The sequence below is a fragment of the Atheta coriaria genome, unplaced genomic scaffold, assembly GCF_025399875.1.
Source record: "Atheta coriaria isolate IRGN ID8LTWV9N9 unplaced genomic scaffold, Caltech_Dcor_3.1 hic_scaffold_6_pilon, whole genome shotgun sequence".
NCBI lineage: Eukaryota > Metazoa > Arthropoda > Insecta > Coleoptera > Staphylinidae > Dalotia > Dalotia coriaria.
Genome location: NW_027045448.1, coordinates 7187059 through 7212968, shown reverse-complemented (window position 1 = coordinate 7212968; position 25910 = coordinate 7187059). Strand labels below are relative to the sequence as shown.

The 25910-nt window shown below is 38.3% G+C and overlaps 2 protein-coding genes across 6 annotated transcripts in view; both read right to left on the bottom strand.

The window, feature by feature from the left end:
• LOC135793608 (heterogeneous nuclear ribonucleoprotein K-like) overlaps positions 1-23582 on the bottom strand; it is a 33014-nt gene extending 9432 nt beyond the window's left edge. Inside the window, exons 1-3 of one of the 5 annotated variants that reach the window (XM_065304623.1) lie at positions 23381-23582; positions 18810-18863; positions 12146-12208 (exon numbers count right to left, since the gene is read on the bottom strand). Coding sequence is in view for 2 of the 5 variants with exons in the window: in XM_065304621.1 (XP_065160693.1) it covers positions 1819-1881 (63 nt within the window). In the remaining 3 variants the exon portion in view is untranslated. Of the gene's footprint in view, positions 1-1818; positions 2129-9672; positions 9920-12145; positions 12209-12671; positions 12835-18809; positions 18864-23380 lie in introns of those variants that run through there. The other 4 variants (XM_065304624.1, XM_065304625.1, XM_065304621.1 and 1 more) reach the window with 4 other exon arrangements.
• Positions 23583-24088: 506 nt separating this feature from the next.
• Positions 24089-25707, bottom strand: LOC135793558 (uncharacterized). The gene is made up of 4 exons (XM_065304569.1): positions 25381-25707; positions 24725-24898; positions 24445-24646; positions 24089-24243 (listed from the first exon to the last, which is right to left on the bottom strand). The coding sequence occupies exons 1-3, from the start codon at positions 25467-25469 to the stop codon at positions 24460-24462; spliced, it is 450 nt and encodes a 149-aa protein (XP_065160641.1). The 5' UTR covers positions 25470-25707; the 3' UTR covers positions 24089-24243; positions 24445-24459.
• Positions 25708-25910: the final 203 nt, after the last annotated feature.

Sequence of the window (25910 nt, the reverse complement as noted above, 5' to 3'; positions counted from 1 at the left end):
TCAATTAGAAATTTCATAAAATCAATATATTAATTAAAACTGCCCGCAACAGGTAGCTCCACCCCAAAGAAACCCACAAAATGTAAAGAAATAATCTCCTGAAACTGCACGTTCCGTGATAGCATTTCAATCACGAACCTTCAAACTAATTCAACTCGTGACTCGCGCCACGGTGGCACAAAGCGTGCGCAAACATTACTAATGAGTTTTCTTTCTCAAAGTAAGGTGTAATAAGGTGTAAACATACGCATCGAAAATGTACTCTTCAATATTTGTATTTCCTCCATTTCGAATGATTCGAGACAAGAAGTACACCACAATCGGGCCATGTTTACGTTGAACAGGTATGTGTACATAACTGGAATGCGTGAACACTTAAAATCTACATTCATCCACTCACTTCGAGAGTGTTTACATTTGCGCGCCGCTGCGAAGTGTGAAAACGAATTACGTCTCATAAATAAACAGCATGAAATATGGTGCGATTTTCACGTTCGAAGATGATCTACTCGAATGCACAGAGGAACGAACGAGATCCGTAATTTACCACGCCTTACATTGCACAACAGAATCTACAAGTTCTATGCGTTGAATTCGGTGAAATCGAAGAAAATGTTGAATTTATTTCCGGCCTCAAATCGATGCTGCAATAACCCGCATTTCTCACTAATAACTCTTACATAAACTGCGGCAGTGTTGCAGGAACGAACAAATCTTAGAAGAATATACATGCAAATTGTAAATCTGACTAAGCTGTTCGGTTATCAAGCTCCAGTTGCTCTGCTGTATCCTGTTTCACTCCACGCTTCCGTCTTATTTGCCTACACCCCTTGCCCTCTGTTTTCTAATATAACAGAAGTAACAGCGTACAAAACCAGATGAGAATTTATACATTCGCATTATTTTACATTCGGGTAGGAACAATAAAAACGAATTTTCCCAGACAGCTGGAGTAAAAACAGCAAAGTGCAGCGTTAAATCTCGGCGGAATTAATTTTAACAGACAGCTCGCTGTACGGGTCGGGTCTTGGGGCAAGCAATGTTTTTCTCATGAAATGGTTCTACCGAAGCGTCTGCCATTGGTCGGTTGATGAGTGCGAAAACGGTTTGTTTGTCGGCACGACAGCGCGAGGCGAGGGAGGAAATTTTTAATTATGCACTTTCCCTAGACAATTGCAAAAAGAACTCGGCAACGTCCGCGGGCAGAAAATATTCATTTAACACAAAGAGCCTCTAAGCGAACTAAACTTGTAGAATGTATTGTGCATTAGCCTTGGCACATGACATAAATGGAAATAAAATTAGTTCTGGTATTCAATACCAACGAACGGAGAAACAGCGCCGAAAAAGGAAACATTGTCAACATACTCATAAGATTAAATTCTGTAAGTTATTTTGTTACGAAAACAACATCCTTGCATTAAGTAATGATGCTCCAAATTAATTATTGACCTTGTCCTTGATTCTTTTTGCATTGCATCTTTTGTCTCATACGCTGCATTGCATAATTAGCAAAACCCACATCATGAATAGACAAAATATTTACATCAAGTCATCTGCATATTTCATTTGATGACAGAAATAGATGCAGACAATGTAGTTTATTTAAAAAAGAAAAATAAGCATGCATTATCAATACGAATAAAAAATGCGATTAAATCGTAAATAAACCTGTATAAGTTAATACAAACGAGGTGAGTTGTGTATTGTTCTCAAGGTTTAAGTAGTATAATGTAAAGCCACTCAACGTAATCCACAAAAGTCAAAACTCGTCCAATCAAACACGATTATAATGAATTTCAACCGATCAGTACTCACTCGTTTGAAATAATCATCATGTTGTCCGAAGCGACTAACATTACAAATATTTACTGCGGCCATTGTGCCTCCTTTAGCAGCCCAACACCACAATAGAACAAAAGTAATCCGATCAGTAGTAACGTCAAAAACCACGCACAAACAAACGTTCACAAGTTTGTAATTCAAAGTCAACAAGTACGATCACTACACGCATCAGAAGCATACGTGAACTATGGTGCTGCTATTCTGCGAATCGAACCAAGCGTGCTGCGGCGCGAGAAGCAACTGAAACCCGCTGGCTCGCCGGCTCGACTCTACTTGACTGAACTTCCTCGGCATGCGTTCATACTGGGCGCGCACGTATTTGTATGGCTCGAGTGTGAAGTTGCGGGAAAGAGCCCGCGAACAATGTGGAAACGCCTGAGCGACTAAAAACAAACCCGGCGCGAAATTAAGTAAATAGCTACAGTCGACGGGAGTCTCCACTTTCAAACCACTTTGACAAACACAACTTTGACACGTACCGAGACTTCGCTCAGAGGCTTCAACTGTGGACCCGCCACAGGAAGTTATCAAGTTCCTAGTGATTCTCTGATATAGACAAAAGAAACAACAAAATATTAAGAATTTGGATTATTTAATAACACCTTTAGCTACTTGAAAACACTTTACAGATTTATATAATGTACTTGAAAGTAACGTAGTCGTGTAAAATGCGCATATTTTAAATTGTATTGAATAAAAGTGAACTTTGCGCCTCTGCCACTTTTCTATGGCATAAAAGTCGCTATAAAATTATAATGAAACGCACTGCAACTGATTCAATGCTTTTTCATGTGTTTACGTGATTTCATAAAAGAAGCTGCAAAAATTATGCTTTATAGCACAATCATTTTAATTCAGTTTTTTTTATGTTTACTGGAAAATACGCCTACCTGATGATGTGAGTTAGTTTTTCCATCATCTCTTTTTTCTTCCGAATAAAAAGCTAAAGAGCTTTTCAGGCACTCTTTGCGTCGAGTTTATTGAAGTTATAATATTTAACCTTATGTCGCATTGTGAGGCGTCGCGGCGCGGCACAAACGAGTCTGACAGGCAAAGCAAGAACACGCTTCTGTGACGCCGGGGCCCTCGAAGAGTGTCGCGCTTCCTATTGCGCGATCCGCATCCACGACGAATGAATGCTTTTATGCTTTCCCGCTTTGGTATTTTCGTGCTTTCGGCGCCGGTGCAAACTTCTCCCTATGCCCTATGTTGAGTTGTATGGATTTTTGTAAAACTAGAAGTTCAAGAGTTTAGAGTGCCGGAAAGATGTTGAAAATAATACGTTATGGAAGACGCGAGCTACAACATCGAAAATATTTGGAAAATTGAATGCCGAAATCGCTCACGCAACGATTGAATGATTGATGAACATCCATGTGCATTCGCATAGACTAAATTATTTGTATTCCTATTGCAACCGAACGTTACGTGATTTTTCAATTAAGGTCACGAGCGCAACAATTTAATTATGATTGCTAAATATTTACGAAAGCAACAAAGAATTTATGCAAATGCAGCACACCATAAACCATTCCCATTCCAATCGCGAAAATACGTGACACCTGCGACAAATCACCAAGCAGATCTTCTGAGCACGCTATTTAAATTACAAATTAATTGCATTAATTGCATGCCTTTTGTCATAGTCCTTAGTCTCGTCGTCGCATGATTCCTGTAATGACTGATTTACGTAACATATTATAATGACATCAAGTAAGACACGCAACGTCTTGTTATAAACTTATAAGATTTTTGAATTGACACTTCTTTGTAAGTTCGCTTGGCCCCATGAGACTGACTGCGCACGAGGATTATTCACCTCGGTAGTAATAGTCCGTTAAAAAGTTGAGCGTTTTGGTCGAAAAGTTGCTCGCTAGCAATTGGATATTTTCATGCGGAAAATATGCACGAGCGGAAAGCTTTTAAATCGAGTTACGAGAGCAGGACGACGAAAGTTGTCGAAAGCGGGTGTCCGTTTCGGATCGAATTTCCGCAATTACTTTCCTTCCCGAACGCAATTCAATCGGCGAAAAAGTTGGACGTGCGGTTGTTTTCCTAGCGTTATCCACTCACTGCGCCAAGCACACCGAATCGCAAGAATAATCGAGGAATAAGTCACCTCTGAATTGATACTTTTTCAAAACTTGCAAACAATGTAACGTCGTCGAGAGTGCAAAACAAGAGCACATGCAAGCACAGCGTTTTTTATTTTTGTGATTTCGCTGTGCATAAATGTAGACTGAAGGCCGACTTGCAAATTGGCAAATTAATCGAGCTAGTACAAAGCATCCTCCAAGCCATATGATAAATCCTCTTGCATGAGAGGAGCGCGCGCGACCTCGAAATTATATTGCACTGCATTAATGCGAAAAATATGGCACGCATTCTCGAGCAGTCCGCGAGCGAAATTTCCAACAAAGAGATTAAACACACATGCGACGCGTGGGCTGGCAAGTAGATTACTTGAAGACTCGTTGACTTGGAAATGGAGTGGAGACGTTATGGGTTGAGATAGACAATGCGAGCAGCGCATTCATGAGCATACAGAACAACAATACGTGTGTATGAGTGAGTGTCATACTCGTACGACTGACGGTGCGTAATTTTCTAAACAAATAGTGTTTCTACTAAAGAAAACCAACAGAGATATAACCGAGGTACTTATAGCTGCCATCAGGACATGAAATTTCATTGTCAAGTATGCAATATTTACTTGGGACGCCCGCACAAAATGGAAATTATAATACAAGACGAAAACATTAACAAATTGCAAAACAATTTGAATACTTTACAAGTCAAGCACAGTATTCATATCAAATCACCAAGAACTAATCAAAACAACACTCGAACATCAAGTTTGGTTGCAAATTCCTAATAAACATGAAACCCCATCGAAAAACTAAAACTCATCAGGCGAAAAGCCCTTCGCGTTGTAACGGATCCCACTACCATTAGAATGAACTTTGATTAAGTATTCGATTTCACTTCGCAAGATAGTTCGTCCAGCCCGAAAATTTCGCGCGTGATGGCTATTAATTAAAAGAGCACACATCGCATTTACCGCCGCGCGCAATTTCCTTAATTAATAATCACGACGGTTGTCAGTAATTAATCGCGAATAATTTGTTTGCTTGTGGCTCGTAATGTGCACTGCCAACAACGACAAACATAAACATGTGTATAATGTGCCCGAAGACTCACTGTTCAAATATGCATCTGATGCCAAGCAGAACTTATAATTAGATTAAGTGCCCACAGCGCGATACAATGACTTATGAAGATGCGGCGGATTTACGGCTTCGTCTGCTGTGAAATGCATCTGGTTAGAACTCAAATATTCACGCGGATGCGCCGAGCAGCTAAATCAGCGAGAAGTAAAAGTTGTTAACCTTATTAGGTTGAAAATACGAAATTTATTCTTGCAAAGTATTTGGCTGATCACATTCCTACGATATGCAAAGATGAGAACATGAGAAGAAGGCATTTCAAACTTTTATTTGCTCACAATAAGGCGTATTTCGCAAGGCGTCAATCGATGCATTCATTATTGTTGTTTCACGAGTTTGAGAAGAACAGTAAAGTGAGAGACGATTTGTTATAGCTGCAGAAGAAACCAAAATAATATTACTTGTTGCATACCAATGCTGTACCGTATTTCATTCCTCATTCCGGAAAGCAAACTCGTTTCTATTTCTTCGGCGTTCGTGAATCGTGACTTGCGATGGTGCAACAAAATCAAAAGCTGTATTATAAACCACTAACAAGCAAGATGATGATGCTAGACGATTGCATCGATTGTGGCATTGATGATGGTAAAAAATAATGGGCATTATAAGTTTACCTCATTTCTTCATCGTGGCATAGATACCAATGAAAGAAAAAGTGAATAAATATGAAATAAAGGTCAATGCACAAAAAGTCATAACTTATAACTACCTATATCATCATTGGCATTGCTATACGATATCCATAATCATAAATAATTGTTTTATTGTATTTTTTCCTTCTTCGTTATTTACCGTTAATGGATTACCTTTGTAAAAGAGTCCTGAATAGTTTAATGTTTACATCACGCAGTAAACTCGGAGCGGTATAAATCGTAATAAATGCGAGAACTTGAATCCCCGATAATTCACCTTAGTCGAAGAAATTTATTTAAACTTTTTGATTTGCTTTCGTCCAAAGTATTTGAAGACACCGAGTGTGGCACACAATCTCTCACCTCGTAAACTTGTAGAATTTACTGTTTCGATGTCGCGGCGGTTTCATAATAGCGCGACGCGCTTGTATAACGACCCATTCGCATCGGTTAATTTTTAACAGGAAAAAAAAAGAAGAAAAAAATTAGAATGCTCACAATAATTTATCGACTTGTTTGCGTTCTCGTGCGCGCTCCGCTTGTTTATTACGCCGAATCCGGCTCATCAGCAAATGTTCGGCATGCTATCTCATCCAAGTTGTAACATTCGGTCAATTTCAGTTGCGAACCAAGTTTCAGCTTCAATGGCTGCTCGAAAAGTGCCTTTTTTCCGCGTCCGACTTTCCGTATTTTTAAGACAATTAGGAAGGCGATGTATTGCTCACAGTCGCTACTCGCTTGATAAAAATAGATTCTGCTGGTAGAAAAGGATGAGATTTATTAGGAGTGTGCTCGAGAAGTCAACGATGCGCTATGCGGCGTTGGTAACCAGCACGATTAAACCGACTAATAAATTGGGCATCTTTATGCATTAAATAATCGCTTCTTCGACGACAATCCGTACGACGACTAAAAATACTCGCTGAACGCATTTCAACCAGCTCAAATAATACGCACTGGTCTATTCAACAGTAACCAACATCCGCGTTTTCGAAAATTACGTCTCAAAAACGCAAAGACATCATTAATATTCGTCAAGCGTCATTCGCCCAGGGAAATAAATTACAAATTCCGAATTCCTCAAATTACCTCCGCCAACCGTGACAAGCCCGTAGATGACAAAATATAAGCTGAAGCGTCACGATGTCTCACACAACATCCATGTCTCATCTTGATATTTAATTATGTATCATAATAACAACAAAAAAACGTTGCATACTAGCAATAGCTAGCCTTGTATACTTAAATTTCAAAATGTTTCTCGTAACCTAAGGATATAACAAATTCCGCATAATATATTTTAATAACTCATTTCTTCCAAGACCTAGGCGTGGATTTACGAGAAATTAAACGCTACATAATTAATTTACAACTTTCTACAAAGCGATGAAACGAACCGTGCCTTCTTCACCTTCACGTTGAACGTGACGCAGAAGTACAAGCCATACACAAGCTGCAGGTACTAGCATTGCGTACATAGTCTCTGAAACTGTAAACTCTAACTCTACACTCACGTTTCGTACTTTTTCCCAAACTATCTATCGATACATCTCAGTGTGCACATCGTGCAGTGCAATATATTGCGCAGCATGTTCGTTCATTTGCGTTGGGAGCGATTTAGAATTTACCATTTTGCGTTCTCACGGGTTGGATGTGTACCGCCGCTTCTTTCCGCGGCTCTAAGTCACCGGTAACTACCGCACAGAGAGATAGGACGTGATTTGTGCGCGTTTGTTTACACGTCCAATAAACAGTCGTATGTGCGCGCGACATGCGATGCGATCATCACCCTCATGAGTCGAGCCCACAAACCAAGCGAAACCAGGACAAACTCTCAACTAGCCTCGGCGCGTACAAGGAGAAACAAAACGGATAAAAATTTAGTTCACTTAGTCGGTGCGCAGCAACGCATTATTTCACGTGCGAGCAGCTAGTTAATGTTAGGAAACTATTCAGTGAATGAATTTTTGTGTGCGTTTTCAGGTCAACATTTTCGACAAATAATCTTCTAAGAGCGTGCAAAATGTTCAATTCTTGACTCTAGTACGTTTTTTGCTATTAAGCTGTTAGTCTCGGTTGCAGTCCTACAAGCGTACAATTAACTGCGTTTTGTTTGTAGAGATTGATAGATAGAAAGCTGTTGCATTAAGCAATTAATACGAGAAAATGCACTTCGTAATTGAAGGAAACAAACACTAGAGTAGAAATTTCTATTCTATACTTTTCCGAAGTTTTTATGTATTTCTTATTTCGTATTTTATTAAACGACCCTAATATTAAATTTTACAGTATTTTATTTCTATGGGAATAATATAATATTATATAGTCAATTCTCGACTTCAGCTCTAATAACCAATAATTACCGGCAAATATAATGAACGTATGCATTGATTTACAAATAATTTATTTGTTTGTGTCGCTTTTAAATCAACCTGTTTACGGGCGCACCACGCATGCTGCACGAATACGAAGCAAGAACCGAACGCATATTAAACGAGTGAATGGTAATTGACAGCCATATAAATGTGTAATTTGCAAATATCCCATTTACAGGTATTTTCAAGGCATGACTGACCTGACCGGCTAATGAAAACGTAAATACAATTCCTATATTTATGTTGCAAAGGCATTCTGTACGGAATGTGTAATTATATACGGAATGTGATAATCAAAGGTATTTGTGGGCTTTCAAATGATTGCAAACAGCGGTAACAAGTCAATGTGGACTTTTAGCGATTCGCGGTGAGTTAACATCGACCTTTATTCTTCTGCCATGGTGACGCGACCTCACGTGGACTTAAATGTTGAATACGTGCCTCGCAAGTATACTGAGAGAACCCAGCCAAGGCAAATAAACAATTTTGATAGGTATTTTTTGTGTACCGTCTACATTATTTTTAACTCTCATATAATTACACCGTCGAAATGTCTGGAAGCGTTTGAGGTATGTGTTTTATTTTTCAATCCTTGTCGTTAACGCAAAGTAATAACTTGAGACACACCATCAACGAAGATTAGAAACTTTGATGCTTGAGATTATGGCGGATTCTTTGCATTAGTCGCGGCTGCAAGTACAAGCATATTCAATTTCTCGTGTACGCCATTATTAACCTGCGTTAGGTAGCCTTGCGCACGAAAATAAAACAATTTATGTAAATCTTCGATTTCAAAAAGCGTTACACTTTCACTTTAATTTACATTTAATATGTAATACGCGCGTGCGTAGACCTAATTAATGAAAGTTGACTAAATAGTGCAGTGTGTGGTGTTTTGGGGGTTTTGCTACAATTTTAAAGGCATTAATTGATAAATAAATATTTTTCAATATTCAATAAAATACTCCATTTAACAAACCGATTTAAACTATTCCTGGTTTCAGATTTTAACTCTAATATATACCGAATAACATCTCAAAGTCACTCCAACTAGTTTCAACTTGATTTATTTGCTAGCAAACCGAAAATGTGACTGTTGTTTCAATTTCGAAACTTGAAAATGATGAGATGCAGCGAAATATTGCACAAAGTGTTAAAAATAAGCCCAGCGAGATTTCAAAAGGTTTTAGCATGAATACACGCACGAAAATAGCCAAGCGTACCGCCGCATGTCTAAGGCCGCTAGCCGAGCGAACATGTCTTAGGTTTGACGTGCGATAATTAATGAACGGAAATGAGCCGAAGGTGTGAGAAACGCGCACGTCTCACTCACAAGCCGCCAAATTTTAAACTGCAAGACGAAAGAAAACTATTTGTTACTTTTTTACGATATGATTAACTAGCTTCAACTGCCACCAATTAACGTAATTTGCTTAGGTAAATATTCCAAGTGCGCAAAGCAATAATTTATTGCTTACTAGTTATCGCCGACGCAAGTTCAAGGCAAGGCAAGGCAAAGCAAACAATAGAATAACAAAATTGTCATAAACACACCATTAGAATTGTATACTAGTAAAAGAAAAAATTAATTACCTTCGGTGACAATTGATATCAATAATCAACGTAATGCCAAAAATACAACACAACGCACAGGGGAACAACGTCCAAGAATAATTCTCTCGTGACACTGAACAAATCACTTTCATTCATTCGACGACGCACATAATAGCAACTCTCGAGCCGGTTGCTCTTGGACTGCGTGTCCTCGCACAAGAAAACAAGTATATGTTGAGAGCACAAGCGCAAAGTCGTTGTACGCGATTGTATGGTCGACGGCATACTAGGCTCGCGGTCGACTTTGCACCGAAGTACGCGGAGCCGAATCGACGCTCCCCCAACAATCGTATCATGAACTCATTCGAGTGTTGTAAAATATAACATACAAGGAGATATGGGAATTCCCAACAAAATTCCAAAACCTACCATTTTACAAAGTAGGCACTTATTGAAGTCAACGTTTCGAACACTTTATGGAGCATTATTAAAAAACGCCTTGTAAGCATCCAAAGTAATTCAAAAAGTACGTGCACAATTAAGTTATGGCTGATGGGTAAAACGGACGTTTTGTATGCCGGAAGTGTGGTTACTAATAGTACGTCGTTACCCCCGAAACTGCGCGTCGGTATTAAGCTTATAGAGAAAACTGTTTTCGCATAGTAATGCAAAATAAAGTTCAAAAAAATGTTTAACGCAGATTTAACAAAGGAAAAAATACAAACATACCTGCTTAATGCAGTTACAAACTAATTGAATTTACAGTTAATGGGTGTGCCGTGTATTCAAATTAGATCATGCTCAAAGCTAGAAAATTGTTTTGTTTCAACCTAATTTAATAGCTATTGTTTTCGTTGAAGTAATAAAATAAAATGTGGAATGTTGGGTATTCACAATATCTAATAAAAGGCAAAATTGTCGGTTCCAGTTGCTATCAAGTTAACTAAAAGTAGACTAATAATAAACGAAACATATTACGGATTGCACATTCGATATATTTTTGGAAGTTCATAAATAGATCCATTAGGAAAACTTGATATGATGACACTTCCTAAATCCGATATCCCTAGATTAAAATGACAAGTTTACCGGTCTCCCGAACTATAAAATATCCCAAATGATTACTACCGGGAAAACTTTAAATATAAATAGAAAGGTTACTCTGAAGGTAATGCAATACCAGGAAGGATGCTCTTAATAAATATTAGCGTCGTGCAAAGATAATATGCGCATATGCAGTCTATTTTGAGCATCTAAAGCACATCTTTGAAACTTACTTAAGTGCTTTTGAGGCCGACTTAAATTTATTGTGACATTTACATGTCACAATTTTTTTCAAATTTTATACCTACATGCGAATTGCATCGAGTGAGTGTATTTCCAATTTTGAATCGCAAACTTGTGCAAGAAGTGACAGCCCCACGGTTGTGTAACATAATGGCGGCGCGTGTTTTGCTCGACCACCCATCAGCCACACAACATTTTGTAAACAAGCTAATGTAAGCTAATTAATTAAAAACTCTTTCGCACGTCGTTTTTTTTTGGTGGCATGCTTCGAACACTTTGATGTTACACTTTCGTCAGTCATAAATTACGCCCAGTAATAAAACGGTAACTCGCATGGCATAATCGTGCTATAATACGTCAACGTCAAGAAATATAAAGGTACATCTTGTAGTCTTTTTTTATGTGAAACTTCTATTCCAATTAGAAAGATAAATATTTTCGCGAATTTCTTCCGGGAATAAATAATGAATGAATATATTATAAATTATCAGTATAGTAAAACGTCGAGAAATAACAATTTTCTTGCTCATTTAAGTGTATGTAATTAACGTCTAATAATCTTGATGAAAGCACACGCGACTTGTTCCTGGCATTGCGCTAATCTACTATTAAAGTAGCTTCACAGTGGAAGACGTTTGCTAGGCAAGTCAAAGAGATATAGGAAGCAGCAAAACCACAGGATCAATCAGAATCGCTTTGCACGCTTTACTTAACAATTAGAATTATCTAATTTGAATTATCGTTTGAGGCACGCACAAAGATCAGAATGTTCAAATTAGATATATCACAAAGACGCAAGTAAAATAATTTAAATGTTATACATGAATCCAGTTGGCGGTGATCATGTTATGATTGTTATAATTTAACTCAAATGTAGTAGAAAAATGGTTTGAGCATATTGTGACTGTTCCTTTGTTCGACGAATAACGGAAGGAACAAACATGCTCGGTGGACAATTACGTTTTATTTTTATGGGGCGTTCGCAGTCGTCATTTCATACGCGCATTAGCCGATGAACTGCAGCAGTTTGCGTTCGTGTTGCACCGTCATTAAACACCCTCGAATTGTGGATATTCGATGTCGGCGACACGGAAAAAAACTAGAGTGAAAATACTAGGCAAACACGCGACAGACTATAATTTTAATTTTTTTGTAACTTCCAGTTTTCTGCTGTAGGAGTTGATGATATAATGGAATTATCTATTAAAATGAAACTAAAACTCACCCTGAATTAAATGATAATTACGGTCGAGTCGGATCCTCCGCGTTGTCCTGTCGACCTCGACTTCTGTAACAAAATGACAAGGAATGAATATAAATTAAAAGTTGGTAACACAGATGCATGTGTGTGAAAAAGAAGTGGGAAACTATTGAAAAGAGTTTCGATACGGTTCAGTGCAGTTGCCTTAAAGTGTGATGTTTACAAGTGCGCTAAGAAAGAGCGGAGTCGAATAAATACAGATGAGATAACCACGCTTCAATAGATCTTCCTCTAGTGTAGAGTCTAGTGCATTTGCCGATGCTGGAAAAACAAAACGTGCAATCGGCGGAGGCGCCCGGCTCTCAGCAGCGCGCGAAAACGTGCAAACCAACCACAACGCTGGATGTGCGAACAACAAACTCAAGTGTGCGAAACTAAAAGGAAAACGAGTCGACTCTCAGAACGCGCACAACGCCGAGTACACAAACAACAACCCCTCGCGATCACACACGCTCGTCGAGTGGGAAAACCGAAAAACAAATAAACTCACACTCGGCGCGCCTGCCTGTTCGGATGCGATTGGCTATGAAAACTTGTAAAATTTTCAGAGTAAGACTTTTCCTGATGAATTCGTTGATGGCTTGTGGCGGTGCTGTGTGTTTGCAGAGACTTATGATCGAGAACTGCGCGGTGCGATGTCTTGCGAGGTACTGACCATCGGTCGAGGACGACCATCAACTTATCATTCCCGCATCTCCCCCAGGATGCGTTGCCCATTCGCCCAGTGCAAATGGGAGCCACGGGAGCCAATGGCGCCGATGCGTGGCCGCGATTGATTGTTGTTGTCATGTAGTCATGACGACCAATTTCCGAATACAAACAATCGCCGGAGACCTGCGTTTTGACTATTGTTATTGGCGTTCACCCCTTCCGTGCTGTCCAGCCACATCCACTCGTAAAAGTAACCTCAATGCTCCCTACCACTCTAGGTAGGTTTTTGTATGAATAAAAAAAAAACACATCGCGTAATGAGCGCTTGCATTATCTGTCTTGATGGCATTTCGATAAATTGCTCGGGCGTACGCATTTTATTTGTACGTAATTAACATAATGGACACAATTTACTCTAGGCATCATGAGCATATTTTAATAGCACATTCTGGGCGCTGCCATTTGGGTGATGTTATTATTCGTGAAATGTTATCGTAAAATTAAGACATTTATTTTATTAGGCTTCGTGTTGAATTGGCACAGCGGCGTCGAACAAGCACGTTGCGTTAAATAGGTACTGCTTCTAATTTTTAATCAGCGCATGAAATACTGCTGATTATTCCACTAAATGGAATATGTTATTTATTATTACTTGTATGAACAATAAAACATTTTATGAATAAATGCTAATGTACGTGCGAATGAGCGTTTATGTGTGGTATAAAAGAAAATCGAAATTTTTCGTAACACATTTTGATAATAACAATAAAATGAGTCATTTTTACCATATATGAAACAATGGTTCACAATCAATGAATCTACTTAAATTGTTCAATTGCAGAACTATAATATGTGTGAAATTATAAAACAATTTCTGATTCTGCGGGAATAATCACGAATCTCAAGGTCAATATGACTTATTCCGAGAGCAAATTCAAGTTTGCTATGAACATTTACTCCACTCAAATCTTTAAGCAAACCTGGTTTTGCAGTACTATGATTACTATGAATTTTACTAACTGCACCCTTGTGTTAACCTATGAAATTCGGAGAATATTCTACATTAGACCAATACCTTTCTTCAATTCGAAGAATGAGAACAATTGTATAATGTCAGTCCTTATATGATATCTTCAAAGAACTAGTCCCTTGCATAAATGTGATTATAATGCAACACGAAGAATGACACGCCACCAGAAGATTCTCGAAACCAATGGCTTTTCCCTCGTCTATAATAAAAATGAAAATAACGAACATAAAACAAAAAAGAACCAATTTATGTATTAACCCATCGCCTATTCTGTAATATTAAACAATGAATGCTCTACGCAATACAAATATAAAATTCAGCCAACTTTGTATCGGTGGTAGTTAATAGCACTGCATATTAATAATGGGAAATAAATCCCTGGACGCGCTGGACGTAATAAAAAATAGTTTCCAACTATCACATAGATGGTATGGTACATAATTATAAAGTTGCATTTAAACGCTGGACGCAATTGGGATTTCCCACATGAATTAGTAATCATAATAAGCTATTAGGCTAAATTACGACGTGGCATAGGAAAATTACAGACTGACGTTGTATCGGTCAGCGAGACATGCATGGGAAGAAAACATGCTAGGGATGCATGCGGCATGCAATCGACTTCTATATGCGTCTAGTTATCAAAGACGACGAGCATAGGTAATTGCGAATCGAAGACGCTGAAATATTGATGATGCACGGATGGTTAACATTTCAAGCGGAACGTCGTACCAAATTACAAGTATGAAAACCAGAAAAGTATTATGCAGTCACAACTGAATGCTGAATATTAATTTTTAATCAGATGCGGTAATAAATAATAGTTTCATAATTCTTTCAACAATCGGCAGTCGAAACTCATTTCACGGATTCGCTGTCATTTTACACTCGACGGTTTGATTTATGAAACATGCGTATGTTATTTGCAGAATTTCTGATAACGCACACTGTAACAAATTGCGCAGCCAGCAAAATAGAATTTAATTCAATGGAAAGTTTGCTGTAATTTACCCTGAACATCCTGTTAATTAACGTTTGTCGTGTTTGTTCTTCAATTATTCCTGCACTGACGAAGTTTAAACAGTCATTCATTACCTCTACTGGGACTCTATGCGACGATCAAACGCAAATGACGCGAGAGAAAAAAACAAACTTCACAAGCCCAATCAGAAAAATAAGGAAATAGTTTTCCACAAAGTATATACCTAAATAAATATTTCCGTGGTATTTGCCTTACAGATAAAATATGAATGTTTGTTCTATTTCAGGAATGTTTCCAATCGGCAACTATAGAAAACACCGCACTTACTCTGCTTACAGTGCAGTGAATCCGTGCCACCGACAATATATAAGCGCAACCAGGCCTGTCACATAAGCGGCGTGTTTGCGAACGTGAGTGAACTGTTTCGATGAGGCCAAGCTGGGAAACTTGACAACAATGTGTTATGCATACTCACCAAGAGCACCTCGTTCACATAACGAAGCCTCCAGCAATGCAACATACTATAGGACACCCTTAATGTAAAAATAATCAACGTAAAAACATACAAGTATAATTAATACGAAAAATTTCCAATTGAGTTTTAGTACACGATCTAAAATATTCAACAAGTTGTAGTCCCTCAGAATGCCAGTGTTGATTTATGCACAATATTCATTGCATTCGCTACGGTTTTACGCTCGCGTAAATATCGTGCAAAATGCGCAAACCGCGGATGTAAACACACACACCCACATCAATCGAGTATAATTGATTAAAACGATTAAAACATAATATTCGATGTCGCTGGCGCACGAAACAAGTTGATCTGTTTGCAGTCTAGGTTAATTAGCACGATCTAATAACCCATTCGGCACAAGCGCAATGATTTAAATTTAGTGACGGACCAAAGCGGAATACAGCAAAAGTCCAGGGGAGATTTTGTGATAGGAGTAAAACTTTTGGTCGGACACTACAAAATTTCTTGGCAATCGCACGCCATTCGCACACTGGTTGCCTCTTCATGTGTTGCTTCCGATGCGCGAAATTACCATTGAGTGAAATATTTCCAGGACTAATGCTAATTCAAATTTCAAGTGGTGAGGAGTAATAGAAACTATAATTTATGACAAGAATTCTAAATCATTGCCATTTGCTTCTATTATTAATCAAAATCTCCAAACATTGCAGTTAATGTAAAATGTTATTTCCCGGCAACATTTCAATTTCAGAGATTCACGAAGAACGCATCGTTGAACAAACACAATTTGACACGGTGCGTATTTTTCTCCTGTCTCCGGTTGCTAAGTTGCCCAGTCATTTATCTTCGCTGATATTATTACACGCAACGAGCCATTCATATATTTCTCGCGAGCGCGACACAAAGCTGCAACACAAGACGACAGGCGAAAATAGTGGCACAGGGAAGAGGAATTCAGCGAAATTTTCCTCCCGTGTGACACAAATATCCTCGGCGAATAGATTTCCCGACCATCCGTCCATATAAAAATACACATTAGGGGACCGGCGTGGAATTGTCGAATCTCTCGAGAATGCCGTGCAAAACAAGAAAATATACAGGCGCGCACGGGTAACATTGGCGCACCCAGCCAAAGAGGGTGACATGTAGTGTCACACAAGCCAGACCAGACCGCTCCTTCAGCCGCTGATGCAACAGGGAATTCCCTACTTCCGTTTATGAAGCGCTGAGCGAGCCTACAAGGCACAAACAGATAACAGAGACCCGGGTCGATCGAAAACTTGCTTATAATCTAGAAACTTATTGAATTCATCGCCGGTATATTTTATGATGCGTTTTGGTAAAGTCAGGACAAACAAACAAACTCGTCCGAATACAGATAAAGCGCAACTTTTCAAGGAGTTATTCCCCTGGAAAAGATGTAACAAATGCCACCGTTCGCCTCAATTAAGATGATTGGAGTAGAAGCGGCGAACAAAACAATACGAATCGATGTGAAATACACCAATATTAAATGACAGGCGAGCCGAACAAAACGAGGCCAAATAACCTTCCATCAATTCTTGAAAATATTTTCCTGCCAGGGCAGACAGGTAGAACTCTATTAGTAGATATTACATAAATTGGCAACGGACAAACGAAACGAAACAAAACGAATATGAATATAAACGTCACTTGATTTGATATGATACTACACACGCAAAAGGCTACTTATTGCATTGATACCATTTTTTAAAATATGTATTAATTACAAATATGTGTACACCTCTAGACGATGTGCGCCAGCGTTCATTATTTTAAGTTTATTTCCCAAATGACGGAAGCGCCTTGTTCATTATTAATGTTGAGCGCTGGCCGCATCAAGGTAATTTGGTTTAGAAGATGCCGCCACGATCCACGAATAACGCCGCTAAAGTTAATATTAATTACACCCGATTGCACGTCGGTGCAATCTAAAGTTCAGCCCGGACGCCATCAAAGAACAACAAAGCGGCGCGCCGATCTCGGACGATATGAAAATGACTAACGACCAAATGAACAAACAGATAATAATCAATATTTAATAGCAATGCTATCTAATAACATTCCCTTTGAATTTAGCCAGTAGCGGATCAAACGCGTGTTCCACTTTAGGAAACGCAACACATTTTGAACGCGTTTACCGGCCAACAGTCGGGAAACTCAGCCGAAAGCCACCGGTCGAACCAATAATCATCGTTGCTTAGAGCCGCTATTGGTAAATAAATGATGAGGTTGTCCATTAAATATGCAGGAAGTAATGTGGGGGTGGTTTGTCGGCCATGGCGGAATCGACGTCGACTACTAACCACCCATACACACCTGTACGAAGCCTCCAGCATACAATCCCATACAGGATATTACGAACAGCCATGACAAAAATAAACAGCGACACGTTTCGATCAGCTAAATGCAGCCAGGGTACGCCGAGCGGAAAACGGCAAGGAAACAGCATATGATTACCTAACGCCCGATACTTATTAAATATTTCAATTATTAATTACGCATTTGTCGAGCACCCAGCACAGAAGGTGCCGGGAGAAGGGAGGGGGGGTCTTTTTCCTGGTTTCGATGTCGTTTGTGGTGTGCGACCAAGTCGCGTTGCCTAGGAACGAATGGAAAACCTTCGACACGCGATATTATCGTCAAAACGATCGGCCAGCACTGATAAACAGATTACTCGCCCGCTGTCCATCCATATTTTATTGACAAATTATCCTGCTATAAGCGGACAAACCAAGTTTTGCGCGCGCCATAGTTTGGGAATAAAACTTCCGACAACGATTAAAACTATATCGGGACCACCCACAACAAAAAAAAAACTATACGATCGTACGCACAGCACGCGTTCGACTAAATGGAATTATTAACAGCTATTTCACGACGCACACGCATACACATACACACGTGCAGATGTGTCGTGTGGAATTCGGAAATTCTAACGGTGTGCCCTAACGTAACGTAACGCGTAAATAAATTAACACTTGGTAAAATAACAAGTCTAAAAGAATATTTACATGTTGTTTATATTTAGACGCGCTCTGCCAATAAGCTAAGAAAATATTCAAATGTCTCATGTGTTCGCAAGATGAATCGTGAACGGGCGATACAGAACGGATTTTTTGTGGTTTCGTTTAGTTTATAGCTAGTTTACTGCACGTAAAAGAGATTGCAAAATACGCTCATTTTGCTCGCTCGGTATACCAGAGGAGCTGCCATTTTATACCAGACCATTGCGGCAAGTTATTTATTCAATTTATTCCAAGTAAAATGCAAATGTTTATCAAACCTAGTTTAAACAGTGCAGGTCAGGTCCAGGATGTGGTCGTTTTGTCCGAAAATTTAGTATCGCGTGCTGCGCGACGCAATTGAAAAAACAAACAATTATATCCGAAATAACTCGCAACTTTTCGTGAATGACATGTACATTTTCTGTGCACAAAACTTTTAGCATAAAACAAGAACTTACCTTAACAGTAAAATAGGCACACGTTTTGGACTCAAATTCGAATGTTGTCACCACCTGAAAACAAACAAATGCAGAAATTTACAATGCGGAAATACAAGTGCTGTACTTGAAGTTTTTATAAACTGCATCTCATTGCACAACTGCCTACGTGTGAAAAGCTCACAGCGCAGACATAAATCTTCATTTCCGATTAATAAAACCGTTTTAAAAGCGTACGCGCGATAAACCATCGCACATTGTGCGACTTGTGTAACCTGTTCTTGGATGTCATTCCATAAAAGCGATACTACAACTCGAATAAACTCAACGAGAGTAGTAGGCTCAGTTGAATGTGCAATACAAGGTGACAAATACGCCGACTTTATACTTGGCATAAAATTAAATGTTATTATATCCGCACCATTTCTTTATCGCCCTTTATATTGGGACGAAGTATTTATACATTTTGTATGCGCTTAAATAAGTTGCGCCTCTTATGCAATTTAAATAAATATTGAACACACATAAATTCGATATCGCGTTCAATTATTCACACGCACACGCCAATCGCAGTTATGTAGTTGCAAAGCGTTGGGAGCACTTTTTGAAGCGGACAAAGCTATACGATGATAAATAATTAATCGACGATTGTCCGTTCAGCGCGCGACAATATAGATATCGTAACCTGAAAACACGTGCTACATGGTATCGACAGGCTCTTTCTGTGTCTTCAAAAATGTAACACAAAGAGACTACAAAATAACAAAGAAATACGCATAAGAAACAGAAAATGAAAAGAAAAGGCAGGCCACAAACTTTAAACATGTTTATTTTATGCTTTCCATTTGCACAAATAGATACTTTTAGCCAGAATCGAACAATATATTGACTCAGCCTGTATGACTAACACGTACTTAACCTTTTAGTACCTGCGTACCATACATACGGTAGAGTAAAAAATATTTACAAAAGCATTTAGCACTCGTTACAATATCATTCGCAGTGCTCAAAATTTAAATCTCATATCCGAACACATGGTTCAGCAACAACACAACAGCCACATGCGATCGATAACTACAATTCTCGCATGTAGGATTTGTCCGCAGTGGGTAGATAAAAACGGGAGCACAATTTCACCACGATCAGCTCAGTCAACAGTAGAGAGCAACAGAGTAATGCAACCAGTGCGCACGGTATGTTTTTTGATATGGGCGGACGAATGAAATAATTATTACCAATATGAAACGTGATTAAAGCGACAGCAACATGATTTAAAGCATATTTTAATGTTTAGTTTTAACTAACGAATAAACCTTTTCATCGTCAATATATTTAGCCGGATAATAAATTCCGTTTTAAAAGTTACTGACATAAATACAAAGTTTTAGCGTGCTTCCACATTTTTCACTACCAAAGTCATTTTCGAAACATGTTTGGAAGTTACGAGAATCATTTTAATTATCATAAGTGAAATCTTGTAAGAACGCGCAGCTCGTAAATCCTTTCAGCTACAAAACAGACAATAACTGCTCGCAACTATCAACAGAAGCAACCTAAAAGGAAAGAAGCAAAAACTGCGCACTTAAGACGCGTTACAGTTGCGCCTCTATTAGCTAAAACAACAACTAGGTTTCTAATGTTTCAGCACAAAACGATTATCAATGCAATCTTTTTATAAACAAATCCAGAACTAATTTCATCCGGGAAATACAAAAGGGAATAACGACTATAGAAAGTATCTCAACAGTTTGCAATACTTTAAATATATAAACATATGATAGCAATCAACCATAAAGTCAAAGAGAAAATGCTTCCGAGTAATTTGCCATTTCGTGATGTTAATTGCCTCGTATATTTTTTCTATTCTCGGTGCTATTAACCCTAATTACCATGCCGTAGCACATATATCATTGTGTGTCTTATCTCATCCCATGTTGATCACGTGTGTGAAGTGAATTGATGTTGTTTACTGTTCATTGTACGTTTTTATGACGTTTTCAACAATACTTAAATATACGTGTTTGTTCATACTACATCCTACACACTGTTACACTTAAATTAATATAGATTCGTTGTTGTTGTTATAGTTTGCGAAGAAGTCGGCCTTTCATTAAAGTGTGTCAAATTTTCTATGCTATTGGTGTTGTTGTTTGTGGTTTAGAGTTGCAAACATTGAACACTCGGATGAACAAATAAACCTATAGAAATTGAGAGTTGTCTTACAAAATTGTGTCATTTTCAATGACATAATAACTTTTATCAAAGTCGTAATAGTAATCGTATTTTTTTGTGATTTTGAATGTTCCAAAGAAAATCTAGAAAAGTTATGGAAATTAAATTATCGTTAAATCCTATTTCTTTCCCTTGCAGCAAAATGCGTAGTAGTAAAACTAATAATTTTAACTAGTGTGAAAATAAAAACGAAAGTAAAAAAGATAATAGCAGTCATGTAGGAAGCAATAAACCAAGGAATAGGAAATGAACGCGTTAGGAAAGAATTTTGCCTGCCTCTGCCCTTTTGCGGCACGCCGATGGACATATACCTTCCCTCCTTCACCCCGCAGGATAACAACGTAAGCACACAGGAAAGCGCGCACGGCACATTAATGATGCATAGATTAGTTTCGATGTAACGATTATATTGAAACATTGATGGATAATGGGATAATGCATTTTGTATCGTATTTGTATGGTCAGACATTTGCGTTGCCTGGCAACCAACCGCGCGTGTGTGTCTTCTTCAAACCGATATAAACATGCCATGTTTATAAAAAGACCAAACACAAAAATAATGTTTATATTTACCAACAGCCTATAGTATTGAAAGAAAAATCTAATTAATTACTACGGAATAAAATTTCAATGAAAATAATTAATTTCCATGTGTTCAAAGTAATAACTTGTTATTGAAAATTGTACAAATGTTGACACGCTTGACACTTTTCCATCGACAGCTACAACCACCAACATTACAAACAAAACTAGGGGCAAATAAAAATCGATACATCGACCACTTCACCTAACACACATATTCAATATTGGAACTGTAACTACAAAGTAAAGCAACATTTGCGATATACACAAGCTAATTATACACACGTAAAATAAATAAGTCACGATAGCAGAAATGCACTAGATAATTATCTTCCACGTACGTATGATTACGTTCAATGTGCGCATGAATTATTAACTTGTGACTAATGCCGTGCATTAGTTTAAATTGCAAGTTGTTAAATTCAATTACTACCGCATAATACATTTCATTAAAGCGGACAAGTAAATCATGATGCTTCAAAGTTTTATTTCAAAAATGTCCTAAATTGATTTCCACACTACAAATTACACTTACTTCCTACTAAAATACCAAAATAGACTCAATATATTATTTATTTAGTTCATGGCGTTAGTGTATCTTTAGCATTTGACGTTATCGGCGACGTCAGAAGACTTTGAAGAAATTTTGTTTGTTTTAGTTTGTTTGTTTATTACACTGCAAACATTTGCCTGTGCCTCGTTACGTGTATTTTTCAGGTATACTCCATTTGGGTGGATATGGGGACTATATGCAAAGAGCAATTAGAAATATTCGACAGGAAGCTAGGCAAAGAGAATTTGGAAACTATTTTTTAATATGTCCGAGCGCGTGTTAATTCGGTTTTCACGTTCGGTGCGGTTTTCAATTACCAATACTAGAATAATAGTAGTTTCGGTTGGATTTATGGGTTTTTAATTAACGATCTTTTTTTGGAACAGCACGATGTCACCGGGCGATAATAACTGCTAACTAGATTGATATGGAATTTCAGCGGCAACTTGTCAGCAGGGAAAACCTTCTGATAAAAACATGTTAATAAATATCTATTTTTGACAAGTCTTTGTTAAAATAAAAATAACCTATCGAGGTAATAATGTCTTTCGCATCCTGTTACCATCAAAGAAACATAAAATATTTAAATTGCACATTTCAATCCGCTTCCTATAAATCACAAAAGTTATGTAGTATTGCGAAATCAAAATACGGAAATATTATTTTCGCTCTAGATGTAAGCAAAGAATAAATCCAAGATTCACGTAAATTTATTATAAACCAAATCAAAAAACGCACAAAATAAAACGTCGCAATGTTGCAAAGCCACGTGAAAACAAAGAGATAAGTGTGAAATGTTTCCTAACCCGAAACAAACAAAACACGATCTATTCTATCCAACTAGCACGCATACACATCCACGCATGTACACACAGCCATCGTGCCGTGTGGTGCGCAAACCCAACATCGCGTTTATCTATGATCATAATATTTTATCAACATCAACTGTTGTGTTATTACTTGATTTCGTTTTAATAGCAAGCGCGCGGGCAGTGTCGGCGTGCGTCGACAATAATTTCAGAAACCGGCGGCGAGGCATCGATGCCCGCGAAGCGTCCAACCTCACGACATGGCATGCCATCCATGATGATAAAAGGTCGTTCAGCCGGCACAACGGACGGCAGCCCCTAGCGCTAGCACGCATGTTTTTATCGATATTTCGCCGACTGCTCGGCGTATGTAATCGCGGCGTGCGGCGTAATTGCAACTATTAGAATATACTAACCTTAATCGAGCCGCTCGTCTCGCAGTTGACCGACGTGGGCGACGCACACAATTTGCAAACTCTTTTTCTATCACTCTGGGAATTTAACGCCGAACGGAAGCAATGGCGCCAGCGATGCTCTGCTCCACAAACAGCTGAATAATAAATGCCCTCTGCACGCACACCACATAGCGGTTCGCGCGCGTCTTGCTTCTGCGCCGATTCGGCGTCTCTTTACTACCAACCGTAGAAGCGTAAATGATACATGCAGCGACATCTGTTGAGCTCACCTAGAGAAGAATAAATAATTTTAGATTACAACTGGTCCCAACGTTTTTAACGCTATAAATATATGCAACAATTTAATTTCATTCATATTGAATTAAACAATTAAAGTTTGCCAAACATAAAATCTAATATTTAAACAAAGAATTCGTCGATTTCTTCAAGAACTAGAATACGTGGCGCCATCTACGGTATTCTAGAAGCATTCATTTCCTATTGTCACAACCTTCAATTTAACAGATACGTTCCAACCAAGTTCAAATCATGAATAGCGCGCTAAATAAACTAAGAGGACAGAACGAAGCTTTGAAATCGAAACTCGTCATAGCTGAGCAACAAAATGCGGAAACCTTCGTTGCTTATCACCAGCATACAGGAGAATATCACATCAATCAATACAAACTTAGGAGTACAGTGACAATGCACAAATGCATATAAATGAAATCAATGTAAGATCATAATATTAAAAAATATAAACTAATTAATATATCACATTTCATAGGCGTTACATCAGAAAAATTGTAAACTTGAGCTGGAATTACTCAAACTGGAAGCCCTCCTGCAGGTTAAAGATGAAGATGCTCAGCATGAATCACTCCCTGAAATAAGAAACAAAATAAATGCTGTGATTTTGGAACAATCATGTATTAAAGCCTATGTTGAAGATGTAAATAGGCAAATTAGCATTGCCAGCCAGAAAATAGAAGAATTGCAGCAACAAAATGAAGAATGGATGATGAAATGCAGAAAAGAACAAGAAGCTAGAGATGAATATTTGGCGTTTATCAACAGTAACTTACTACAATCATAATTGTTTACAATTGCATTAAATTTGTGTGGACGTTGTTAACGCGTTCTCGCTTCCTTTCAACCTGATTCATCAGATTGTTGATTTTTGTGTTGTTGGCTTGAATTTTCTTCTGCATTTTACGAATTTGTTTATGCAGAGCTATAATTTTGTAATCATCAAAATCAATCTTTCCTGGTTCCACATCTTGAGTACTAAAAAAACAGATAAAATAGAATTCTTAGTTAAATTCTTAACCGCTGTGTTGTACTAATCAAGAAGTAATCACTTACTTTGTCCTCTTTTGGCCAGTCTGTTTCAAAGATTCTAATTCGTCAAGTGCTTCTCCAAACGCGACAAAATGAGCATCTTTTTCCAAGATTTGCCGAAGTGTGTGCTCAATTCCAGTTTTCAATACCGGATACACATATTTTGATAGTGCTTGTACTTTGGCGGCATCAGTCTCACTGTAAACATGAACAAAGCATGAGGAAGTAAATCACAATACATTTGATTGTTCACAGTAGAAACGTGTGGGTTTGTTTTAATTTCCTGTTTATTATCATTATGTAAAAATGCATGCATGACAATAAAAATCCATCGAGTTGAATGCAATGAGGTTGATTAGGCCGGGACTGGTGCAATATGAATTAAATAACATACTTGCCACAGACCACGTCCTAAACACCCACATCTTCTTTCGAGGCCTGCACAAATTAATTCATCGAATAAGCGAATTTTGTTTGTTAATTGCGCGTGCACCATCGGAAAAGCACCGTTATGCCAATCGAAATTCTCAGCTCAAATGAGTGTAGTAATATAATAACAAACATTCAGATGGAGCAAATGAAGCAACAGGGCATTGACATTGTTGCACAGTACAAGCACAGATAAGGTCATTGAGGAAAAATTGAATGGTTATATGTTGTGATTAACTTTTGCAGCTTACCTGCAGCTTACAGGACTGATGATTTCGTGCGGAAATTCGTGCAGTAGTTGTTTGAGTTGTTCGGATTGCGTGCGTTTTTCACTCGCCATGCTTTCGGAATGATGGTGGCGGTTAGAGCTGGCGATTGCCACGCGGTTCTTTCTTCCTTCGCCAAGGCGAATTCACGCACGAATGGAGTGAGCGAAGAGTGCTGAAGAGCAGATGAGGGACAGATGCAGCCGACTGGAGGCAACACAGGCCGCACACACACGACCAATGAAGCGAAATAATGTGAAGTAATCAACAATGGTCAATGTAACGGCGCGAATCGTTGGAAACGGGTTTTTGAAAGTACCGGTTTACAGGTTTGGCTGCGCGCGCATTCCATTTCGGGACAAAGATGCAACTTTTTGCACGAAATTTGCTAATATAGGTATAATTTATGCAAACATTAATAAATTATGATTAATAATTAATTGCAATAGTTACAGTTTACTAAAAATTATCCTATTAATTTAATTTCTCAGCAAAATATGTAAACAAACGTGTGC

Bases quoted from the DNA above. Each gene is read 5' to 3' on its own strand.
- LOC135793558 (XM_065304569.1), bottom strand. From the start codon at position 25,469: ATGGCGAGTGAAAAACGCACGCAATCCGAACAACTCAAACAACTACTG. The intron at 24,899-25,380 runs GTAAGCTGCAAA...TCATGTTTACAG, and splicing joins ATCAGTCCTGTAAGCTGCAG to TGAGACTGATGCCGCCAAAG. The intron at 24,647-24,724 runs GTAAGTGATTAC...CTGTTTTTTTAG, and splicing joins ACTGGCCAAAAGAGGACAAA to TACTCAAGATGTGGAACCAG.